The sequence below is a fragment of the Cricetulus griseus genome (genome assembly GCF_003668045.3).
Source record: "Cricetulus griseus strain 17A/GY chromosome 1 unlocalized genomic scaffold, alternate assembly CriGri-PICRH-1.0 chr1_1, whole genome shotgun sequence".
In the NCBI taxonomy this organism is placed as follows: Eukaryota; Metazoa; Chordata; class Mammalia; order Rodentia; family Cricetidae; genus Cricetulus; species Cricetulus griseus.
The window spans coordinates 268,636,698-268,655,442 of NW_023276807.1; the positions used below are offsets into that span (position 1 = coordinate 268,636,698).

At 48.5% G+C, this 18,745-nt stretch overlaps 1 protein-coding gene across 2 annotated transcripts in view; it reads right to left on the reverse strand.

The window, feature by feature from the left end:
• Abcc4 (ATP binding cassette subfamily C member 4) overlaps positions 1 to 18,745 on the reverse strand; it is a 214,724-nt gene that overhangs the window by 143,456 nt on the left and 52,523 nt on the right. For both annotated transcript variants that reach the window (XM_027393942.2, XM_027393941.2), the window contains 3 exons: positions 4,499 to 4,588; positions 3,296 to 3,459; positions 1,663 to 1,788 (listed from right to left, as the gene is read on the reverse strand). In XM_027393942.2, coding sequence (XP_027249743.1) covers positions 1,663 to 1,788; positions 3,296 to 3,459; positions 4,499 to 4,588 — 380 coding nt within the window. The remainder of the gene's footprint in view (positions 1 to 1,662; positions 1,789 to 3,295; positions 3,460 to 4,498; positions 4,589 to 18,745) is intronic.

Consider the following 18,745-nt stretch of genomic DNA (forward strand, 5'->3'; position numbering starts at 1 on the left):
GTCCTGGAACTCGCTCTGTAGACCAGGTTGGCCTTGAACTCACAGAGATCCACCTGCCTCTACCTCCCAAGTGCTAAGATTCAAGGCATGTGCCACCAACACCCAGTCGTAATAAATAATTTTTGGTCATAATAAAAATTTTTAAATGACCTGGGACATTGCAGAAGCAGTGGCTAGCACATCCTCTGAGGAAAGCTTCATTAGAACCACATGGGACATTAAACCACTTTACAAACACTGTTAGAGGTGCAGGGTAACAGTTTGGGTCACTTTGAGTTTATTTTTATTAAGGACTCAAACAGATGCATTCTACTAGCTTACCCAAAGGGACGTCCTGGGCCAGGTACCTTGCAGGTGACCACAGGATGGGTGAGACACAGCTTTTCTCCTCCAAGAGCTCGGGAGAGAACTGCACCCATAAAACTCTGAGATTTTATCTAAAACTACAGACAGAAATATCTGGCACAAGCTTCATGGGGCATGGGAAAGGGGGGAGAAGGGGAACGTGGCATGCTTGGTAGAATCCACAGACGAGGGACAGAAAAAGTTTCTACAGTTCAGCCAGGGAAGTCTCGGTGTCCAGCACTCGCTACAAGAGGTCATAAAGTCCTATGCCAGAGTGCAAAAACAAACAAATATCAGAAACTGTTGGGAGCCAAATCTCAGGGCTGGGCATGAGATCCTAGGCCATGCTTGGCTGGCCACATAGTTAACCTTTACACAGCAGCTTCTTGGAACCTCAGCTCAAGAAAAGAAACAACTTGACCCAGTCACTCCACCCACAGGCTCAGTCACCTAGGCAACCCCTTCCTGGACCTCTTACTCATGAACTCTTTACCCTGCCAAACATCCTCTTTGTGGCTTCCTAATACCCTGCCTACACTAACACCTGGCTCACAAACAACCCATTCTGCCCCTCCCCATATCCTGCTTGGCCGACTATATAAGCTAGCCTGAGAAAAGTAAAGTTTGCCACTTGATCAGAATCCTGTCTTGTGGTCGTTCTTTCTGCATCTCTTGTCCCCATTCCCTATCCCTGACTCTCTTGCCCCAGGCTGACGTCCTGCAGGTCAGGCAGGACAAGAAACAAAGCAAAAGCAATGGTATTTCCATAACATCCACTGGGAGGAAGAACGCCCATCTTCAGTGAGGCTCCACACAGGGATAGTAAGGTTCTCTATCACCGTCCCCAGTTCACTGGCATCAGTAGAGCTTTATTTCAAATGCAATTTTCTCAAGTTCTTCTATCGTGGAATCACTGTTTATAGGGAATCTGAAGCACTCAGAAACATTTGGAATTCCATTTTTATTGTCAGAAGACGTGCACCGGAAGGCTAGCCATGTGGCACAGTGTTACACGGTATAATGCTTGCCTAGAACATGCAAAGCCCTGGGTTCAATCCCCAGGACCATCAAAAACAAAACGAGAGTGAGAAAGACCGAGACAGACAGACAGAGATCGAGAAATGTTGCTTTTGCCTGAAAATAATGGTTCATGGAAGGCCAAGTTAAAACTATGTCCTGGGTCGTCGTCAAACTTAACATTACTGCCACACGCATGATGACATATCAAATCTGAGCTGAGTTACCAACGGGACAAAATGAGAGCTCTAATTCACTCAGTAAAATGAGGAGACAGAAAAGTGCACAAGCGAGACTGACCTCCTCAGACTGGTGATGAGCTCAGCAAACGATGTCTCCCAGGCGTACATCTTTATTATTCTCATGCCCGTGATGACTTCATTCATGGTCCTGATCCTGGCATCCGTGAAAGCCGCAGTCTTACTCCTGAGGGGGACAGATGGACAGATGAGCCACGGCCAACCTTTGTGTCAACCACAGGCCCAGACAGGGACCCAGGGTCAGAGCTGTCCCCGCAGCTCTTGTGACAACATGACACAGGTGGGTCCTAACCACAGCGTCAATAGAAAAGGCTGCAGCTGAGATCAGCCATCTCTGCCCGCTCCGTGAGGATTACGGGGAATTTTCAGTGTTTGCTGAGGAAAATCCAAGACCTACTCTGATACAACCACTTCACCGCCTCGAGGAGCACCCAAGTGATATGTGGGGACAACGGAGCATCGAGTCTGACACGGACACAGTTGACAGAGGTGGAGGGCGACAGGAAGGAAGGCCGCAAGGCAGAGGACGCAGACGCTTGTTCATCCCATCGGGAAAAGAGTGAGCAAAAGAGCTTGTGCGTGCCAGGAGCAGGGCACTGGGTCTCCAGGGACCAGGAGGGCTGCTTCATAGCAAAGAAGGCAGAGGACACCACATGGACTCAGAAGAAAAAGAGCCTGATGCCAGCAAACAACATGTCACCCTCCACCCCGCCCTGTCCCAAATCCGAAGACCTTGATGGTCTTGGTGCCTGTTTGAGGCCAGAGTCACTTTACCGTCATTTAGGCTTCTGTTAGCAGCCATGTTTCCAAAACACGCACAGTGAGGCTTTGGGAGGGAGCTGTTGAGATTGACCCCACCCCCTGAGCGCTTGTAATTCAGTAGAAGAACTGAAGTGAATGCATGCATATGTACGTAAGTGAGAGCAGCTCTGTAACACTTGGATTGGGACTGTGCGACGGCTCAGCGGGTAAAATTCCTTCCTGCCAAGCACGATAACCCGAGTCCTAATCCCTCAGAAGAAGACAGACACTGTGCAAATTACCACCGGACCTTCATAGACGTGCACGCGTGCCCTCTGCTGAGATGCTACGAGACAGGGTTCAAGCAGAGGGATTTATCAGGGAAAAGGCATCATGAGGGAGGGGAGACCGGCCTCCAGAGACGGGAGCAGCAGGGGAGAGGAAAGAGGGGGAGAGAGAGAGGGGGGATGGAAGAGGGAGCATAGTGAATGTGCACAGGTGGTGCTCCCAGTGGCAGCAGCTGAGGGCGTGTCCTGTCAGAAGAACCCCAAGGGCGGCCAGTGCAGATGCCGGATACTAACAGCCTCCCCATAGCACATGATAGATTGGATGGATGGATGGATGGATGGATAGAGATAGATAGATAGATAGGATAGATAGATGCAATAAGATACACAAAAATAAGATAATTGGATTTACCATTACTTAATGTCTAAGGTCACACATGTAACTTTCAGTTAGGATGCTCTTTAAGTGGATATACTGAAAAGCCAGTTGGGAGCAGCCAGCGACTCATGCCTTCACCTTTCCCCTTTCAAGGCCAGCCCTTGGCTTATGGCGGGGTACTCCCTGGCTAAGCCCGAAGAGACCGCAGCATAAGCAGAGCAGAAAAAGCTAACAAGTGTGTGTTTCCGGTCTGGCATTCCTCTTACCGCAGTGATGAGAACAGCTTCCCTATACAGCTTTGCAGAGGCAGAAGGACAACCAGGACAGCCATGCCAGCTAGGCAGGAGATGCCTATCTCCACCCAGAGAAGGATGGTCACACCAATGGCCTGCAGCGGCCCTGCCCACAGAAAGTGCAAGAAGATCGTCACCTGTGGACACAAAGCGACACACTCTTAGGGCGATGGTGAATAAAACAAGACAGGTAAGACACATGTCAGAGACAGAAAGTTCTCAAAGAACAGAAGATGAGAATCCACACAGAAGCAGTCTCAGGGGGTTTAACCCTGCTGAACTGCAAGCGTCCTCTGCAGGAGGCACAATAAACAGTAGACCGAGGGCCCTTGGACTGCACCATCCCGGGCTGGTCCCCAATGCCCCCCCCCCCTCGCGCCCCCGTCATGCATGACAGCAGCACTTCCCACAGTGGTCTGTCACACAATTATTTGAACCTCGTCTCCCCTGCATCTCCCCAGCGCCTCAGAAAAGCCTCTGCTATGGTGCCTACCACACTCTGAAGCCATGGCTTATGTACTGAGCCTCTCAACAGGAGGGCGGAGTTCTTAAGACGGAAGTTCTTTACTTATCCCCAGCCCTGGGTGAAGTTTATGTCTGATGAATGAAAATCTGAAAACGGAATGGCTGCAGTGCAGTGCAGATCAGACAAAAATGTCCTAGACATTGTGATCGATATGTAAGGTTAATATTAAAAAAAAAAAAAATGGGTGCGGGGCGAGACACTTGAAATTTCTAGTTAGTATCACCTACGTGGCATGACTTATCCAAGTGTCCCTATGTACCGAGCACCACATGGGGCTGTACTGGAAACTTCTACCCTCCAAGACTTGGTCCTCCAGAGAAGGAGAAAGACGATTCGCTGGCTGCTCCCTGCCATGTGTTAAAGGTTGAGGAGGGGGGCTGGGGAGGGCAGCCACCAGGACTAGCATCATCGAGTTAACCAAGCTGGGGAGGAATACTCTCTCTGATTACAGGCGTGTTACAGGCAACATCACAAAGTCAACACCACAACATAAACACATCTTACTACGTCCGTGCCGCACACAGAAGTGAGACACGGCTTGAAAGCGCCTGTCACACCCCCAACAGAATCCTGGTCTACACCCAAACCCTCACCTCCCAACAGGTTAAAGCGGGGCAGGTTAGGACAGGAACTGATGGGATGGAACCTACTTGGTCAAATTTGTTGACATCGTTGGACAGCAGGTTGACGATCTGGCCTGTGGTTGTCTTCCCCATGGCTGTGTTGCTTAGACGAAGAGCCTAGAATAAATGCAAAGTGGAGAGATGCATCCTGTAACACTCCATCCAGCACAGAAAATAGAGAAATGTACTCTCATGGGGTCTCATGTGGTGTAAAGGCCAAGGTGACACATGATGACAGTCCTCACGGCCGGCACTGACAGCTGTGTCTTCAAAGGACAGCCACAAGGAGGTGAAGGAAGCAGGAGCAGGTCCCAGCTCATCTTTTTTTTATCTTCAATTCCCCCCCCCCCCCCCGCTTTTCCCTGGCTCCTCTCTTACCGGTCCCCTGCCCCACCCCCACCCTGTCCACTTCTCTGTTTCTCTTCAGAAGGGGCAGGGCCCCCTGTGGATATCAACAGAACATGGCATATCAAGTTGCAGTGAGACTAAACAATGCCCATGTATTAAGGCTGGGCAAAGCAACCCAGTATGAGAAATAGGGTCCCAAAAGCCAGCAAAAGACTCCAGAGAGCCCTGCACCGAGTTCTAGGAGTCCCACAAAACCAAGCCACACAGCTGTCACATATACGCAGAAGGCCTAGGTCAGACCCATACAGGCTCCCTAGTTGTTCGTTCAGTCTCTGTGAGGCCCTGTGAGCCCACATTAGTTGATCCTGTGGGTTTTCTTGTGATGTCCTTGGCCCCTCTGGCTCCTACAATCCTTCCTCCCTCTCCTCATCGGGATTCCCTGAGCTTGGCCTGATGTCTGGCTGTGGCTCTCTGCATCTGTTTCCATCCATTCCCAGCTCACTTTTTCAATGCCCAATGTATGTCACTTTGTATGTCAGAGCCTATAAACGTAATTCTGCACCAAATCAGCTGGGAAATTGTGAAAGGAGAGGAAAAAATACATGATTCAAATTATAAATATTGAGTCCACAATTAATTCTCTGTGAGGAATCACTGAAAGACACATGGTCATAGCTTCCTCCTTCTTTGTACGGAAATGGGTGTCTCATAGAGCCACAAGAGAAAGAGAAACAGAGGACACAGAGGCCCACGGAGATACGAGACTGTGAGACATGGCTTTTTGTCTCCAGGGACAGTGCTCAACTTGTTCAGAGGTGCATATGGTTCAGCGTGAGGGGCAAACAGCGGAGCAGCAGACAGACAGACAGACGACGGGGAGGCCTCCTTCTCCTGCACGGCCCACAGGAGAGACCACAGAGGGTAAGGAACAGCCTCATGGGACGAAGGAAGCGTGCCACGGCTCAATGAACAGCCAGCAGAAGAACAGAGAAGGGAAAGGTGGGGGCAGCTAAGCGGAGAAGACCCAAAACTAGCCGTGGAAGGCAGACAGGAAGTAGCTAAAGTCTGAAAAAGAACCCGGGACAGTGAAGGTGGTTTTTTGTTTGCTTGTTTGTTTTGGCTTTAAGTTAGAGTGCACCACATTTACAGATGAGGAGAACATGAGGAGACTGTGCTGGGATTCAAAGCGCCAGGCAATGGACCTGTGGTGATGCCAACGCAAAGGAGAGCCTGATACAACAGAACTAAACACCAGGAGCCCCAAGCAAACACAAGCTACCAGGCTGAAAGCAACCCAGCACAGTGACACCTGCTGTAAGTCCAACAGCTGGAAGGCAGAGACGGGGGATCGCAGAAAGTTCAGGGCCAGCCTGGACTACAGAATAAGTACAGGCCATGAAGGCAAGAAAGAGAAAAAACACCCTAGTGGATGGCACCTTGCCAACGAGGGTGCGGGCAGCACAAGTGGGCACCAGTGGACCATGAACAAACAAACAAGAAGACATGAGGTTGGGAGAGGATGGACATGGATTTGGGGGAGTTAGTGGAAAGGGGTGTCAATATGGTAGAGATACGTTATACGCACGTATGACATTCTCAGAAAAGCAAGAAAAATGTTATTCTCAAAACATGCGGGAGCCCTGGGCCCGCATGGGTCCTCACCAGATGGGGGTCCTAGAGCCGAAAGGAGAAGTAAACACATGCCCCCGTCTCTAGCCCAGAAGCAATCTCCAATTAATTGATAACCACTTGCTGTAGTGAGAGAGCCACCCAGCTGCACCTGTGGCGCTGACCACGTCCATTTGGGCATGGTCACAGTGAGTACAGGAGCATGTGGGATTTAGTCCCAGACACGCTCCATCTCTCTTGGTTCCAGTAGGGTCATGGAGAGCAGCCTGGGTGTGGATCCTCAGAGCAGGAACTCGCAGGTCATCCGTTTCTTATTTAAGTGACTTCTCCCCAAATAAAATTAACCCATATTTAACCAAGTCTTCTGTATCTAATCTGTGTCACTACATTCTGGTATAAAAAGTGGGATTTTGTTAAAAAGAGGAGGAAAATGAGCCCTGTGCAAATCGTGGGGACCTGCAGAGCTGAAAAGTTCGGGGACCTGAGCATAGCAGTGGGGTCAGGGACCCAGTGTGCCAAGCATTGGTGAAGCCACCCCTCGATGGGGGCGGAGCGAAGTAGCAATGAGGTGTAGGCAACTTTTTGGGCTAACTGGGCAAGTTGGGTCTATACCTGAGTGCTGCCAAAGTGCCCTAGCAGGGGGAGGGAGCCTCTCAACCCCAGAGGAATGGCCACTTCTGACCCCAGAAGGTTAGCATCTTAATCTGTACCACTACAACTTGCAAATTTACTTTTCTCCAAAGGAGTCTCACTCAGGAATCGAACTTCTCTTAGGAGCAGGCCCCATGCCCAGCAACAGACAGCCAACAGAAAACGAACGTAACCCCATCTTTGCTGGTTCCTTGTCTCACAATGTCACATTGGGTTTATTTATTTATTTATTTATTTGTTTGTTTGTTTATTCATTCATTCATTCATTCCTCTCTTTTTAACCCTCGAATCCTTTGCATATATATTATGGCATCTGGTGGTGTTTTTACAGAATACCCGAGTATGTGAACCAACGGGTCTCTGCATCTATGTTTCTGGTGCCCTTTCTTGAGCTCTTTTTGTTTATTTGTACTGTCCTATTCCAGTGTATTCCTTTTTGCTTTAATTATTTTATTATGATCCCTTACGAGCCTGTTTGTTTTCTAATGAGAGACAGAAAAAGGGCAGATAGACACGGAAGGGGAGGTTTGAAGGAACTGGGAAGTGTAGAGAATATAACTAGGATATATGGGGGAAATCTATTTTCAAGACAAGAAAACTTAATAAAAATAAACATATTATACCATTTTCTGCTTAATACTCTCTCCCACCTAGGTTAAAACACAGTCTTCAAGTCCCTTTTTTTCCCATTTCTAAAAGGAAAATACACACACACACACATACATACACAAACACACACACACACATACACAAACACACACACACACATACACAAACACACACACACACACACACACACACTCAATGAATGAATGAAGAATGACATGAGAGTATCATACTCTAATCCTAAATAGATCATTAAAAACAAAAACAGAAAACAGAAGTGAGAACAATTGCATGCAATTTGACTGGACAACCATTCACAGACTACCAGCAGGGAGCACTGACAGTCAGAGACGCCAGTGACAGTCTGTGTGAAAGACAAACTCCCACTAGCGTGCAGGGCTACTTTTCACCAACCACACCTGTAACTCAGGGAATGAAAACCCAAGCTGTGGAGGTTCAGACATGTGGGCTCTATCGGAAGTCACCAAAAGTTAGCCGTAACTGCGCAATCAGTCCAAAAATTAGTGTTCGTTTTGAAAACTCTTGTCATACTACCATTGGATCAGAAAAACAAAAAAAAAAAAAAGAAAAGAAAAAAGAAAATAGAGAAACTGTGACATGCTTTATTTAATATTATCTGTGAGGAAAAGAGTTTACAAACACAACGGACAGACTTCTGGCCTCCGTCATGAAAGAGTAATTAATTGGTGCTGGTCTGCTGGCCTTGCCCTCCACTGTACGGCCAACAGGTTGGACAGCCCAGGAAGCAGCTGCCCCCGGGCTCTGACAGCAGGCACTGCAGGTCTGTGAGCCCTGAGGGAAGGAAGCACACAGGAGTGGGTCAGGACTCACCTGGCTTTCTGCCCAGAGCCATTTCTGCCCAAGTAGAAGTACATTTCCCCCACCCGAGGAAAGAGTGGGAGAAACGCCTGGAATTTGTGGGTCACAGCCACAGAGGATAGGCCTGGGATTTTCTGCGGGGATTTAGCAAAGGCAATTTGCCAACACCTTCACCGTCCAGTGGCAGGGCTGAGTGCCAGAGTGGAGTCTGAGGTCAGCATGACTGGCAGACACCAGCCTCTGCCCAGATGGAGCAAACGGTTCTTCCTGACGGCCTCAGCCATTCAGTTGCGATGCCAGGAAGGCCATGCATTGGCGATAAGATCTGTCTAGAGTCAGCCAGGCCCTTGGACTGAGTTCAGAATGGAAATAGCTGCCCTACAGCTGAGATGTGTGGAGACCAACAAAACCATGCTGGTAGAACCAGCCTCAGAAACAGAAATCAACATGGTGTAACCCAGACTTCTTACACTGTGTTAGCCCTACCGCAACCTGGTAGAGCCATTGCTATACAGGCAAAAAAAAAAACCAAAACATCGACCCACATCACAGAAAGGTGTGTCAATAGAGAGACATGTATCCTGTTCCTGGAATTAGCAAAGAGATATAAAAACAGTAAATAAAGAGATAACTGTAGGAGAGAAACAGACAATATCAAAAAGAAACAAGCAGAATTCTAGACCTGAAAATGTACAACATCTGAAATGAAAAAAAAAAAAAATGAACTAATTAACATTGACCGCAGATGGTTTCAACCGGTCCATTTCCGGAGTAACGAGCATAGTGGAGGGGCTACTGGGGCTCCAACCGAGTGCTAGGCAGGCTCTCTGTTGTTGACTTGCATTCCTGAGCCTCAAGACAAGATCTCACTGAGTTGCCCAGTCTGGCCTTGAACTCGTCACACTGCTTTGGCCTCCCAAGTATCCGGTGCTGCAAGACTTTGTTCTTATTTCTGTAATTTACCATCTGAAGAAGAGACCGGGAACTGGGGAGAGGGTAACAAGAGTGACAGATAAGAACAAACCGTGGGAGTGCTGTGGGGAGACTGCCATCCAATCCAGTCAGAATCCTGAAAACTGCAGGAACTGTAACAGGACACTCTGAAGCTATGGCTCAGTGACACATTGCTTCCCTGTCATGTTCAGGGCTTGGATCTGATCTCAGGGCTGGGAAGGAAGGGGGGATGGAGGAAGAGAGGGAAAAGGAAGGGGAAAGAAAGCCGAGAATCCCCAAGTTTGTGAGGAAACTTTACTCTGCATACCCAAGAATATTAGTGAGAGTCAAGAATAAAAGTGGAAAGACTACGCTGAGACGCTTCCTGGTCACCCTGATAAGATAAGAGGCAGTAAGTGGGCCCAGGAGATGGCTCCGTGGGCTTGGGTTCTTACCACCAAGCCGGGGACCTGATGGCAACGGCCAGGCCCACATGGCCGAATCTACTGCTGCTGTCCTCTGACCTCCATACCTGAGTGGTGACTGACAGCACTTGCTGCTCCAAGTAACTCAGAGACTGGTTAATTACAAAAGCTCGGCCTTAGCCACGGCTTGCTCCCAACTAGCTCTTATAACTTAAATTAACTCATATTTTTAAATCTATGTTCTTTCACGAGGCTCATTACCTTGTCTCCTTACTGCCCATCCTACTTCCTCCGAGCCTGGCTAGAGACTCCATATTTCTTCTTCCCAGTGCTCTCTCTGCCCAGAAGTCCAGAGGATACCTCCTGACTAGCTACTGCTCATTCAGGCTCTTGTAGACCAGGCTGGTCTCGAACTCACAGAGATCTGCCTGCCTCTGCCTCCTGAGTGCTGGGATTAAAAGTGTGTGCTGTCTGGCTTTTTTTTTAAGATTTATTTATTTTTATTTTATGTGCATTTTTGCTTTGTTTCCTTTCTTTTTTTTTTTTTTTTTTTTTTTGCCTATATGTCTATGTAAGGGTGCCAAATTCTCTGGAACTAGAGTTGCAGATACTTGTGAGCCACCACGCGGGTGCTGGGAATTGAACCTAGGTCCTCTGGAAGAACAGCCAGTGCTCTTAACCACTGGGCTGCCTCTCCAATCCAGGCCATTCAGCTTGTTATTACACCAGCCACAGCAATACATCTTCACAGAGCTGCTCTTGCGGAGGACCAGTTCCTGGGGTGGCTCATAACCACCGTTAATGCCAGTTCTAGGGGCTGCAATGCCCTAGAGGCCTCTGAGGCCATCTGAATGCATGAGGTCCCATACAGACAAGCAGGCACGCAGCCACACACACACAAATAAAAATATTTTTTTTTAAAAAAATTAAAAGGCAAACAGTATCTTCCATTCATTGGATAAACTATTTTCCTTACCCAGATTATTTTCCTCGGGAAATAGGAAACATAAAACGTAAGCATGCATATATAAAGACCACCACAGTGATCAACATGGATAGGAGGGCCCCACGGTCCTTCATTTCCACAGAAGTGACGAGAGTGGAGGAACACGCTTTCACTCTAGGAATCTGTGAGGACTAAGCTTGATTTCACTTATGGAAACAAGACAAGAGCTTGTCTGTGCTAGATTTTCCCTTTTAGGGTAACGGATGCGGTCACCCTCCACGTGAGTGGCACCAACCCATGGTCTGTGGTCCTGACTGAGGGCAAGGAAGAGAACCCCTCTCTGTGCCCGACTGCCTGTGTGTGTGTGACCACGTGCCTCACGCTCCTGCCCAGTGCCTTCCGTCGTGAGCTGAAGTGACCCTGCCTTCCTATGGTGCTCTACTCAGGTACTTGGGGCAGCACAAGGCAAGCAACACAGAATCCAACCATCGTCTCAACAGACACCTCCTAGACCCCGTGTTGAGTGGTCCTGCTGAAGCAGGTGTGTGCACAGCTCATGGTCACACTGCGGGTTCCTCACCCACGCGCTCCCGCCGGTGTCAGTGACCCTCGGTGTGGGGTTCCTCCCCAAGCGCCTGAGGACTGAGTGTTTGGATTCTGTACATCCTCGTCTTCTCTCTTGTCCCTTGTCATCAGGTTGACAGCTGGCCTTCAGATTGCCAGCACACTATTCTCCCATCGCTCACTGTTCTTCAGAGACCAGTGTGTGAAGGCCAAGTACAGCAGCTCAGTGTAATCAGCCTACGGGAGTTTCTGTGTTTACACGACCCTAACCCCGGTTTGTCAGGTACTGTGGCTCCCAGGTAAATGGGGCATTACTGCCGTGGGCAGTGATGATGGGTTTGCTTATGCCACTGAAGCAGAAGAATACCACCTGTGCTTTTCCAGTGTCATCGGCTGGAGACGCTTGGTAATGCCGTCACACCCTCTTCTGACTGCAATCTAAAGACAGTCCTGCTGTTTTTCAAAGGGAGAATCCAGGACTACCCAATATCCTCCCGCCATGTGAACGCAGTGGGGAAAATCACTGCACCCGGTTAGCCTTGCTGCCTCTCATCCTGTAGAGGCAGACTGACTCAAGGAAATGAAAAAGCACAAACAAAACCAACAGCCTGCTACTCCCGGGACTCTGGTAGTCAGGATGCCTTGAGGGTTTCCCTTCTGTCTTGTTTCTTTTTAGATATTTTCAGATAAAAAGAAAACCTGCCATGACTGCCATAGCTGTCCCAGAGGGGTGCGATATTCGCCCACCCAAGGTACCAACAGCTCTCCATTCACTCCCCTTCTGTGTCTTGTATGTTATCAGACATGCACAAAGTAGACTAGCCAGGTCTGCCCGGCCCTGTGCATACGTGAGTATCCGAGCATGGTGTTACCATGTGAACCGATTTGTCTCCATATGGGGAGGGCCCTGGGATCTGTGTTTCTAGGTCATGCTGAGAGTCAGGCACACACAAAAATCCAAAACAGTCAAGCTTCCATATCCCCTCGCCTCACCCCCGTTCAGGTTTGCTCTAAGCCACCAAGAGTACCTGAGGTTGGCCTCTCTAAAGCCTTGGGAGGCCCAGGGTTTCTGCAGCTTGGGTCAAAGGAGACTGACCAGGGTCAACAACCATGAGATGGTTGGTAAAGATGACAGACACAAACACTGTATCTCAGGGGTCCACAGGGGTCCTTGGTACTTGGGAGCATTCTAGAAAACCTATTTAGGAACCAAGAATAGGTGTTTTGGTGAGTAGGAGTCACCAACACACAGCTATGGGAAACCCACACAACCCAACCAGCTCTACGAATGATGCCATGGAAAAGCAAAGGACGTCTGCTCAAAGTGGGGTCACTTCCCCCACAAGATAACTGAAAGAGTTCTCTCACGCGGCTCCTTGTGCCACCAATTCCTTTGTTTGAAGAGAGGACGAGGGACCACAGCAAGGAGTGACTGTGTCAGAGAGAAGCCAAAAAGACAATGTCCGCGAGAAGAAACGGAGCAGGCCTCTCAGGGCAGGGACAAGTCAGCTTCCCAAATCTTCTTTCATATTTTCCCGATTGGTCTCTAAAATACAAAACTACAAAAAACAATGTGTTTGCAAATTATCTTCTGGAAAACGTGTGTTTAATAACAAAATTTACATGTGAGGCCAGAGCCAACTCCTGTATGTACAGTCACTTTTGACTATAAAGTTGTTTTTTCATCGTGTGCCATGTTTCAGGCCAAAAAAGCAAATGAAAGAGAAACATGACATCCTTGGATTACCATGACATACATTATCTTCATATTTTACTGAAAATTAGTCAGTAAAAGGAAAGTACTGGGTCTGAGAGATGATTTGTGGGAAATGTTTCCAGGCCTGGCAACCTGAGACCTTCATTCCCTGGGACCCAAAGATGAAGGAAGAGTACGGGCTCCCAAAAACTGTCCTCTAACCTCCAAACATACACTGAGACATGCATGTATGTGTACAATTTAAATTTTTAAAGGGTATTTCACAAATGCAATTTTACTTTGTGTCCTAAGGTTGTATGTCTACAGAAGTGTTGCCCTTGAGCAGGGGGCCGGTCACCAACCACAACAAAACTGCAGACATTTTCATATTGCAAAATTAGTTCCTCACTCGTTTCTTGTCCCCATCGCCAATTTTGAAGGGACCTGTGAATAAAAAATCCTTACGGAGCATTCCTTCTACCACGAAGAGGGGAAAAAACGTGCTTAAAGTCATGGAGTCTGAGTGATGCACACTGTACTGTGAGCATCTCAGACGCACCGATTCATAACATCTCCATGGAGAAGAACAAGGGGTGGAGAGGAGGAGGCTGGCACGGGTTACGCACTGCAGGGAATGTGGTCATTACCAAGTTCCTACTTCCAAATCCTACATTTCCCTACTCCTTTGGGTGGAAAGATAAGCACGTCTGGAGCAGCTGAGGGCCACCATCTGAACCCTCCAGGAGACAGGGACAGAGAAAATGACTGTTCATTACTAATGGGTCCCTGAGGGAGTAAAGAGAGGAGACTGAAAACAGCCAAGACGGTGCTTTCTCAGAGCTGGGAGAGACGGGTAGGAATCTTTCCTTTTCTCTGCAAAAGCTGAAGAGACACTATCACAATGCTGATGACCGGATGGCACGGTCATTTCCTTCACTGAGAATGAACTGAGACTGAGTCTCAACCTGAAGTGATGTACACCAGCCGTCAAAGGCCAAACACTGCAGGGGTCCACTTAAAGGTGGTGTTCACAGAGGTCCAGTTCATAGAGCTAGAGATTAGGATAGTGCTTGCTGGAGACCAGAGGGGAATGGAAATGATAGGATGGTGGTTTCTGGGAACGGAGAGGGGATGAAAATGATCGTTGGTATTTAATGGCTACAGAGATTTGATTTTGCAGAATCAGAATATAAGCAGGGACAAACAGGAAAGCGCTCTCTTCTCTTCTCTTCTCTCGTCTTCTCTTCTCTTCTCTCCTCTTCTCTTCTCTGTGGAAACGCTGAGCCATCATCATGTAGTAGGCAAAGGAGTTGCAGGTCCAGTAAGCCAAGACCACGTGGAAATACATCCATTAGTAGTTATGAGTTAAGAATAAGAAACCCAAGTCTCCAGCCAACACACTAATATAGCCTTTGTGTGTGTCTTTGGAGCAGAGAAGGGCAGCAGACCTTGCCTGGCCAGAGAATCTCACATTACAAGGATGGAAATTCATTTCAGATCAGTGAAGCAATTTTACGATCAAGAAATATTTAGCATCATTCAGTGTGACTGCAGTATGTACACAGATAAACAATGGAGAGTTCGTGTTGCACTGTCCCTTTCAAAGAGGCCATATCTGTCCCCACATGACCCTCAACTATTGTGCCAGCCATCACCCTCTACAACAACACACCCCAAACAGTCCCTGGGACACAAGCCCAACATGCAGACTTATGAGATCCTGGACTAATAGGTGGCAGGGCCGGCCCCAGGGGCTGTTTTATTAAGCACACATGTGACTCCAGAGGAAACCTGTGGACCCTCTTCTAATACATGCTGTTGCCCTCTGTCTGCTCAACAAGAAGGTAAGAACTATGCCCAACAGGGCCACTGACACACCCTGCACTGTACACACAGCTGCCAGCTCAGCAGCTGTACAGGCTATCAAACCCACACTGCGTCAGCCACACCCCATGCTCTGCCATATGAACAGCAACAAAGGAGGGCAGTTATGAGGCCAATATCTGCAGCTAAGAAAAGCAGGCAGTGTGCAGGGCTGATCCCTGAGATAAAAGACTCGTGTTCAGCGTCCCACAATGCACAGGGGCGCACCACCTCAGCAAAGAGCAGTAACCGTGATCACAGAAGTCCATGTTGAGCGCCTGGCCTCCGGCAAGTGCACTTCTTTGGAGGTTCTGCAAACTGCAGATGTGACCAGGCTCACAGAAGACGGTCACCAGGAGAGGTAACGGAGGGGGAGGCATCTTGTCCCTGGTCCTCCTTCCCTCTGTCTGTTTCCTATCTGTCATTCAGGGCACAGCTCTGCTCAACCGCACAACTCCATAGCTACAACAATCAGAACAGAAGCAAAGCAGAGAAAACCTCTGAAACCCTTAAGCAAAAATAATCTGTTCCGTCCAGACATTCATCACAACAGTGTCAAGGCTCATGGAGGGCAGAGGTCAGGCCAACGTGGTGCGGCTTCCTCTATCTCTCTTCACCGTCTTTCTTGAGACATAGTCTCGCAGTGAAACTGGAGCTCACTGATTCAATGAGCTTCAGAGACCCCCTATCTCCCATCCTCAAGGCACTAGGGTGGTCTACTAAAATCCACTGTGCCTGGATTTTAACGTGGGTCCCGGGGATCCAAACTCAGGTATTTATGATCGTGAAGCAACAATGGAACCCATGGAGGCATCCTCCAAGCACTTCATTTGTTAACTTCCCGTTTTTTAATTGTTCATAACTATTTATTTCATACACATATCCTTTATCCATCCAAAAGCAATATATTGCATTTTATACATTTCCCCCAACCTATGTGCATACATACTTATTATATCCTTTCCAGCTTTAAAGCCCACAGAGCATTTCACTGACTGTAGTCAACATACCTAAAAGTACCATAGTGTAACTGTCTGACCTTGACATACCTCTGACCTATTCTGGAGGTTTCCATTTGTCTTGGTTGCGAGTTTGCTTTTTTTGTTTCTTTGCTTTTGTTTTTATAAATTTTTATTTAAATTAAAACAATCTTATTTTACATACCAATCCCAATTCCATCTCCCTCCCATCCTCCCACGCCCCCCACCAACCGCCCATCCCATCCCCATCCCCTCCCCAGAGAGGGTGAGGCCTTCCATGGGAGACCGTCAAAGTCTGTCACATCATTTGGGGCAGGCCTAGGCCCTCCTCTGTGTATCTGGACTGAGAGGGTAACCCTCCATGGGGAATGAGTTCCCAGAGTCCATTCATGCACTAGGGTAAATACTAGTTCTGCTGCCAGAGGCCTCACAGCCTGCCCAGGCCTCACAAGTGATGCCCTTATACATTTACTCTGAGTGTTTCAGGCCACGGGCATTAGGTGAAATAAGATGTTTTCTCATGATAACCCACAATGCTACTTTTTGAAGGAACAGCAACAAGAGTGTCCCTGAGGACGAGATGACTCATCAAATGAGTGAGTGACATGGTGACTGTGACTGACTCAGTGGAGGGCCCATAGGAGAGTCATGATTGGCTCCCATTCAAATTCTTCTCATTCCCAAGACCGTTACCTGCGCACAGAGCCCTCACTCTGTCAGGCAGGAAGCTGCCAACAGATGAAGCTATGTCCTGATCATTCAGTTCCTTACTCAGAAAGTCAATGGCTGCCATTAGTCAACTAAAGGCACACCCTGCACTTCCTCCCTCACCCACGGCACCCCTACCCATGCACCCCACTCCCCTCACCAAACACCCCTGCTATAAGCTTATTATCAGGGCCCTCGGTCAACTGGGCCCAATGTGATGCTGTCCTTACATTTCTTCGCTGTGCTTCCATCTTAGTGTTGGAAACACGTTCTACCTGGACCCGACACCCACCCCCACAACCACCAGGACAGCACGCCACTTCCCATCCTTGTCCACATCTACCTAGTTAAGTGACTTCAAAGCCCCCAGGACTGAGTGCCAGTGACAAAGGTATCAGGAATGTGGGAACGCTCACTGCGTGTCAGACTCTATACTACGTGCCCTACACAGACGGACCCAAGTCCTTGCCACACACCGAGGTAGGAGCTTATACCACTTGTGTTTTACAGATGAGGACACTGAAGCCCAGGTGCAGGTTACCTGAGGAAAACAACTCAATGTGGACAACTGAGCTTCCCGTACGAGCTCCCCAAACAGAACCTCGATGCGTGTCTAAGGACCCCACACAGAGCCTGGCAATAACATGGCTATTCTACACCAAGTGTTTTACCCATGTTACTTTACCCTCGGGGACAGGACACCCCCATGAAGCAGGTAAGTCTCTTTCAAACCTTTTTAAAGATCAGGAAACAGAGGCTGTGAGAAATTAACGGACTTCACTATCTAAAATTTTACAGCTTGGAAAAGAGCAAAATAGAGACCAAAATCCAGTCCAATGGCTCTCAAAGACCCAGGATTACAATCTCCAACCCATTTGACCTGCCTCAGTGTTTCTTATTGGTCCCCAGGCACTTGATCCAACTCCAAGACACCCCTCCGTGGGAGAACCAGAAAATCTGAGACACTCCTCCATGGGAGAACCAGCCTATCTGAGACACCCCTCCATGGGGGAACCAGGCTATCTGAGACACCCCTCCATGGGGGAACCAGGCTATCTGAGACACCCCTCCATGGGGGAACCAGCCCATCTGAGACACCCCTCCATGGGGGAACCAGCCCATCTGAGACACCCCTCCATGGGGGAACCAGCCCATCTGAGACACCCCTCCATGGGGGAAGCAGGCTATCTGAGACACTAGCTCCAGGATGATGAACAGCATTACTGAGGGGTGTACCGGCAACTAGTAAACAAAGGACACTAGTCTCTCTCAATAGAGGTGACAGCCACTCACTTTCCAAAGGGAGTGAGTACAGTGTTCCAACACCAAAGCTGAGATGGTAAATAAATGACAAGCCACCTCATGACATGTGTGTGCGTGTGGCATATATCCATCCATGAGTAAGTGGAGACCGGGGAGTAAGTGGACACCAGTTTCGTCATGAATTGTTCTCCACATTATATACTAAGGCATGGTCTCTCAGTGAACCCAAAAGTTACCAACTTGACTAGTCTAACTAGGAAACTTGCCCAGAGGTCTCCTGTCTCCATCTCCTAAGTGCTAAGATTACAGTCAGGCCAGGCAACCACACCACCTGGCCTTTATATGGAGTCTGTGTATCCAAATTCTGAGCCTCATGCTCACACGTCAAACACTTTATCCACCAAGCCATCTCTTCAGATCAACAAGACATTTTTTTTTTTTTTTTTTTGGTTTTTTGAGACAGGGTTTCTCTGTGAGCTTTGGAGCCTATCCTGGCACTCGCTCTGGAGACCAGGATGGCCTCAAACTCACAGAAATTCACCTGCCTCTGCCTCCCAAGTGCTGGGATTAAAGGCGTGTGCCACCCATCTTCAACAAGACATTTTTAAATAAGACCCATCCCATGATGTCATTCAGTACCAAACTACAGTGATGAGCAAAACGGTCATTCCGTTTCTACCACCCAGATGGTTTCTCCTAGGACCACGGATTGGGCCGTGAGGCCTGGGCATGAGCTACAAACACTTGCAGAAGGGCCTTCCAGATCCACACCTCGGGCCGGCTTCGGCCCACAGAAGCCGTACCGGGAGATACAGCATCTTA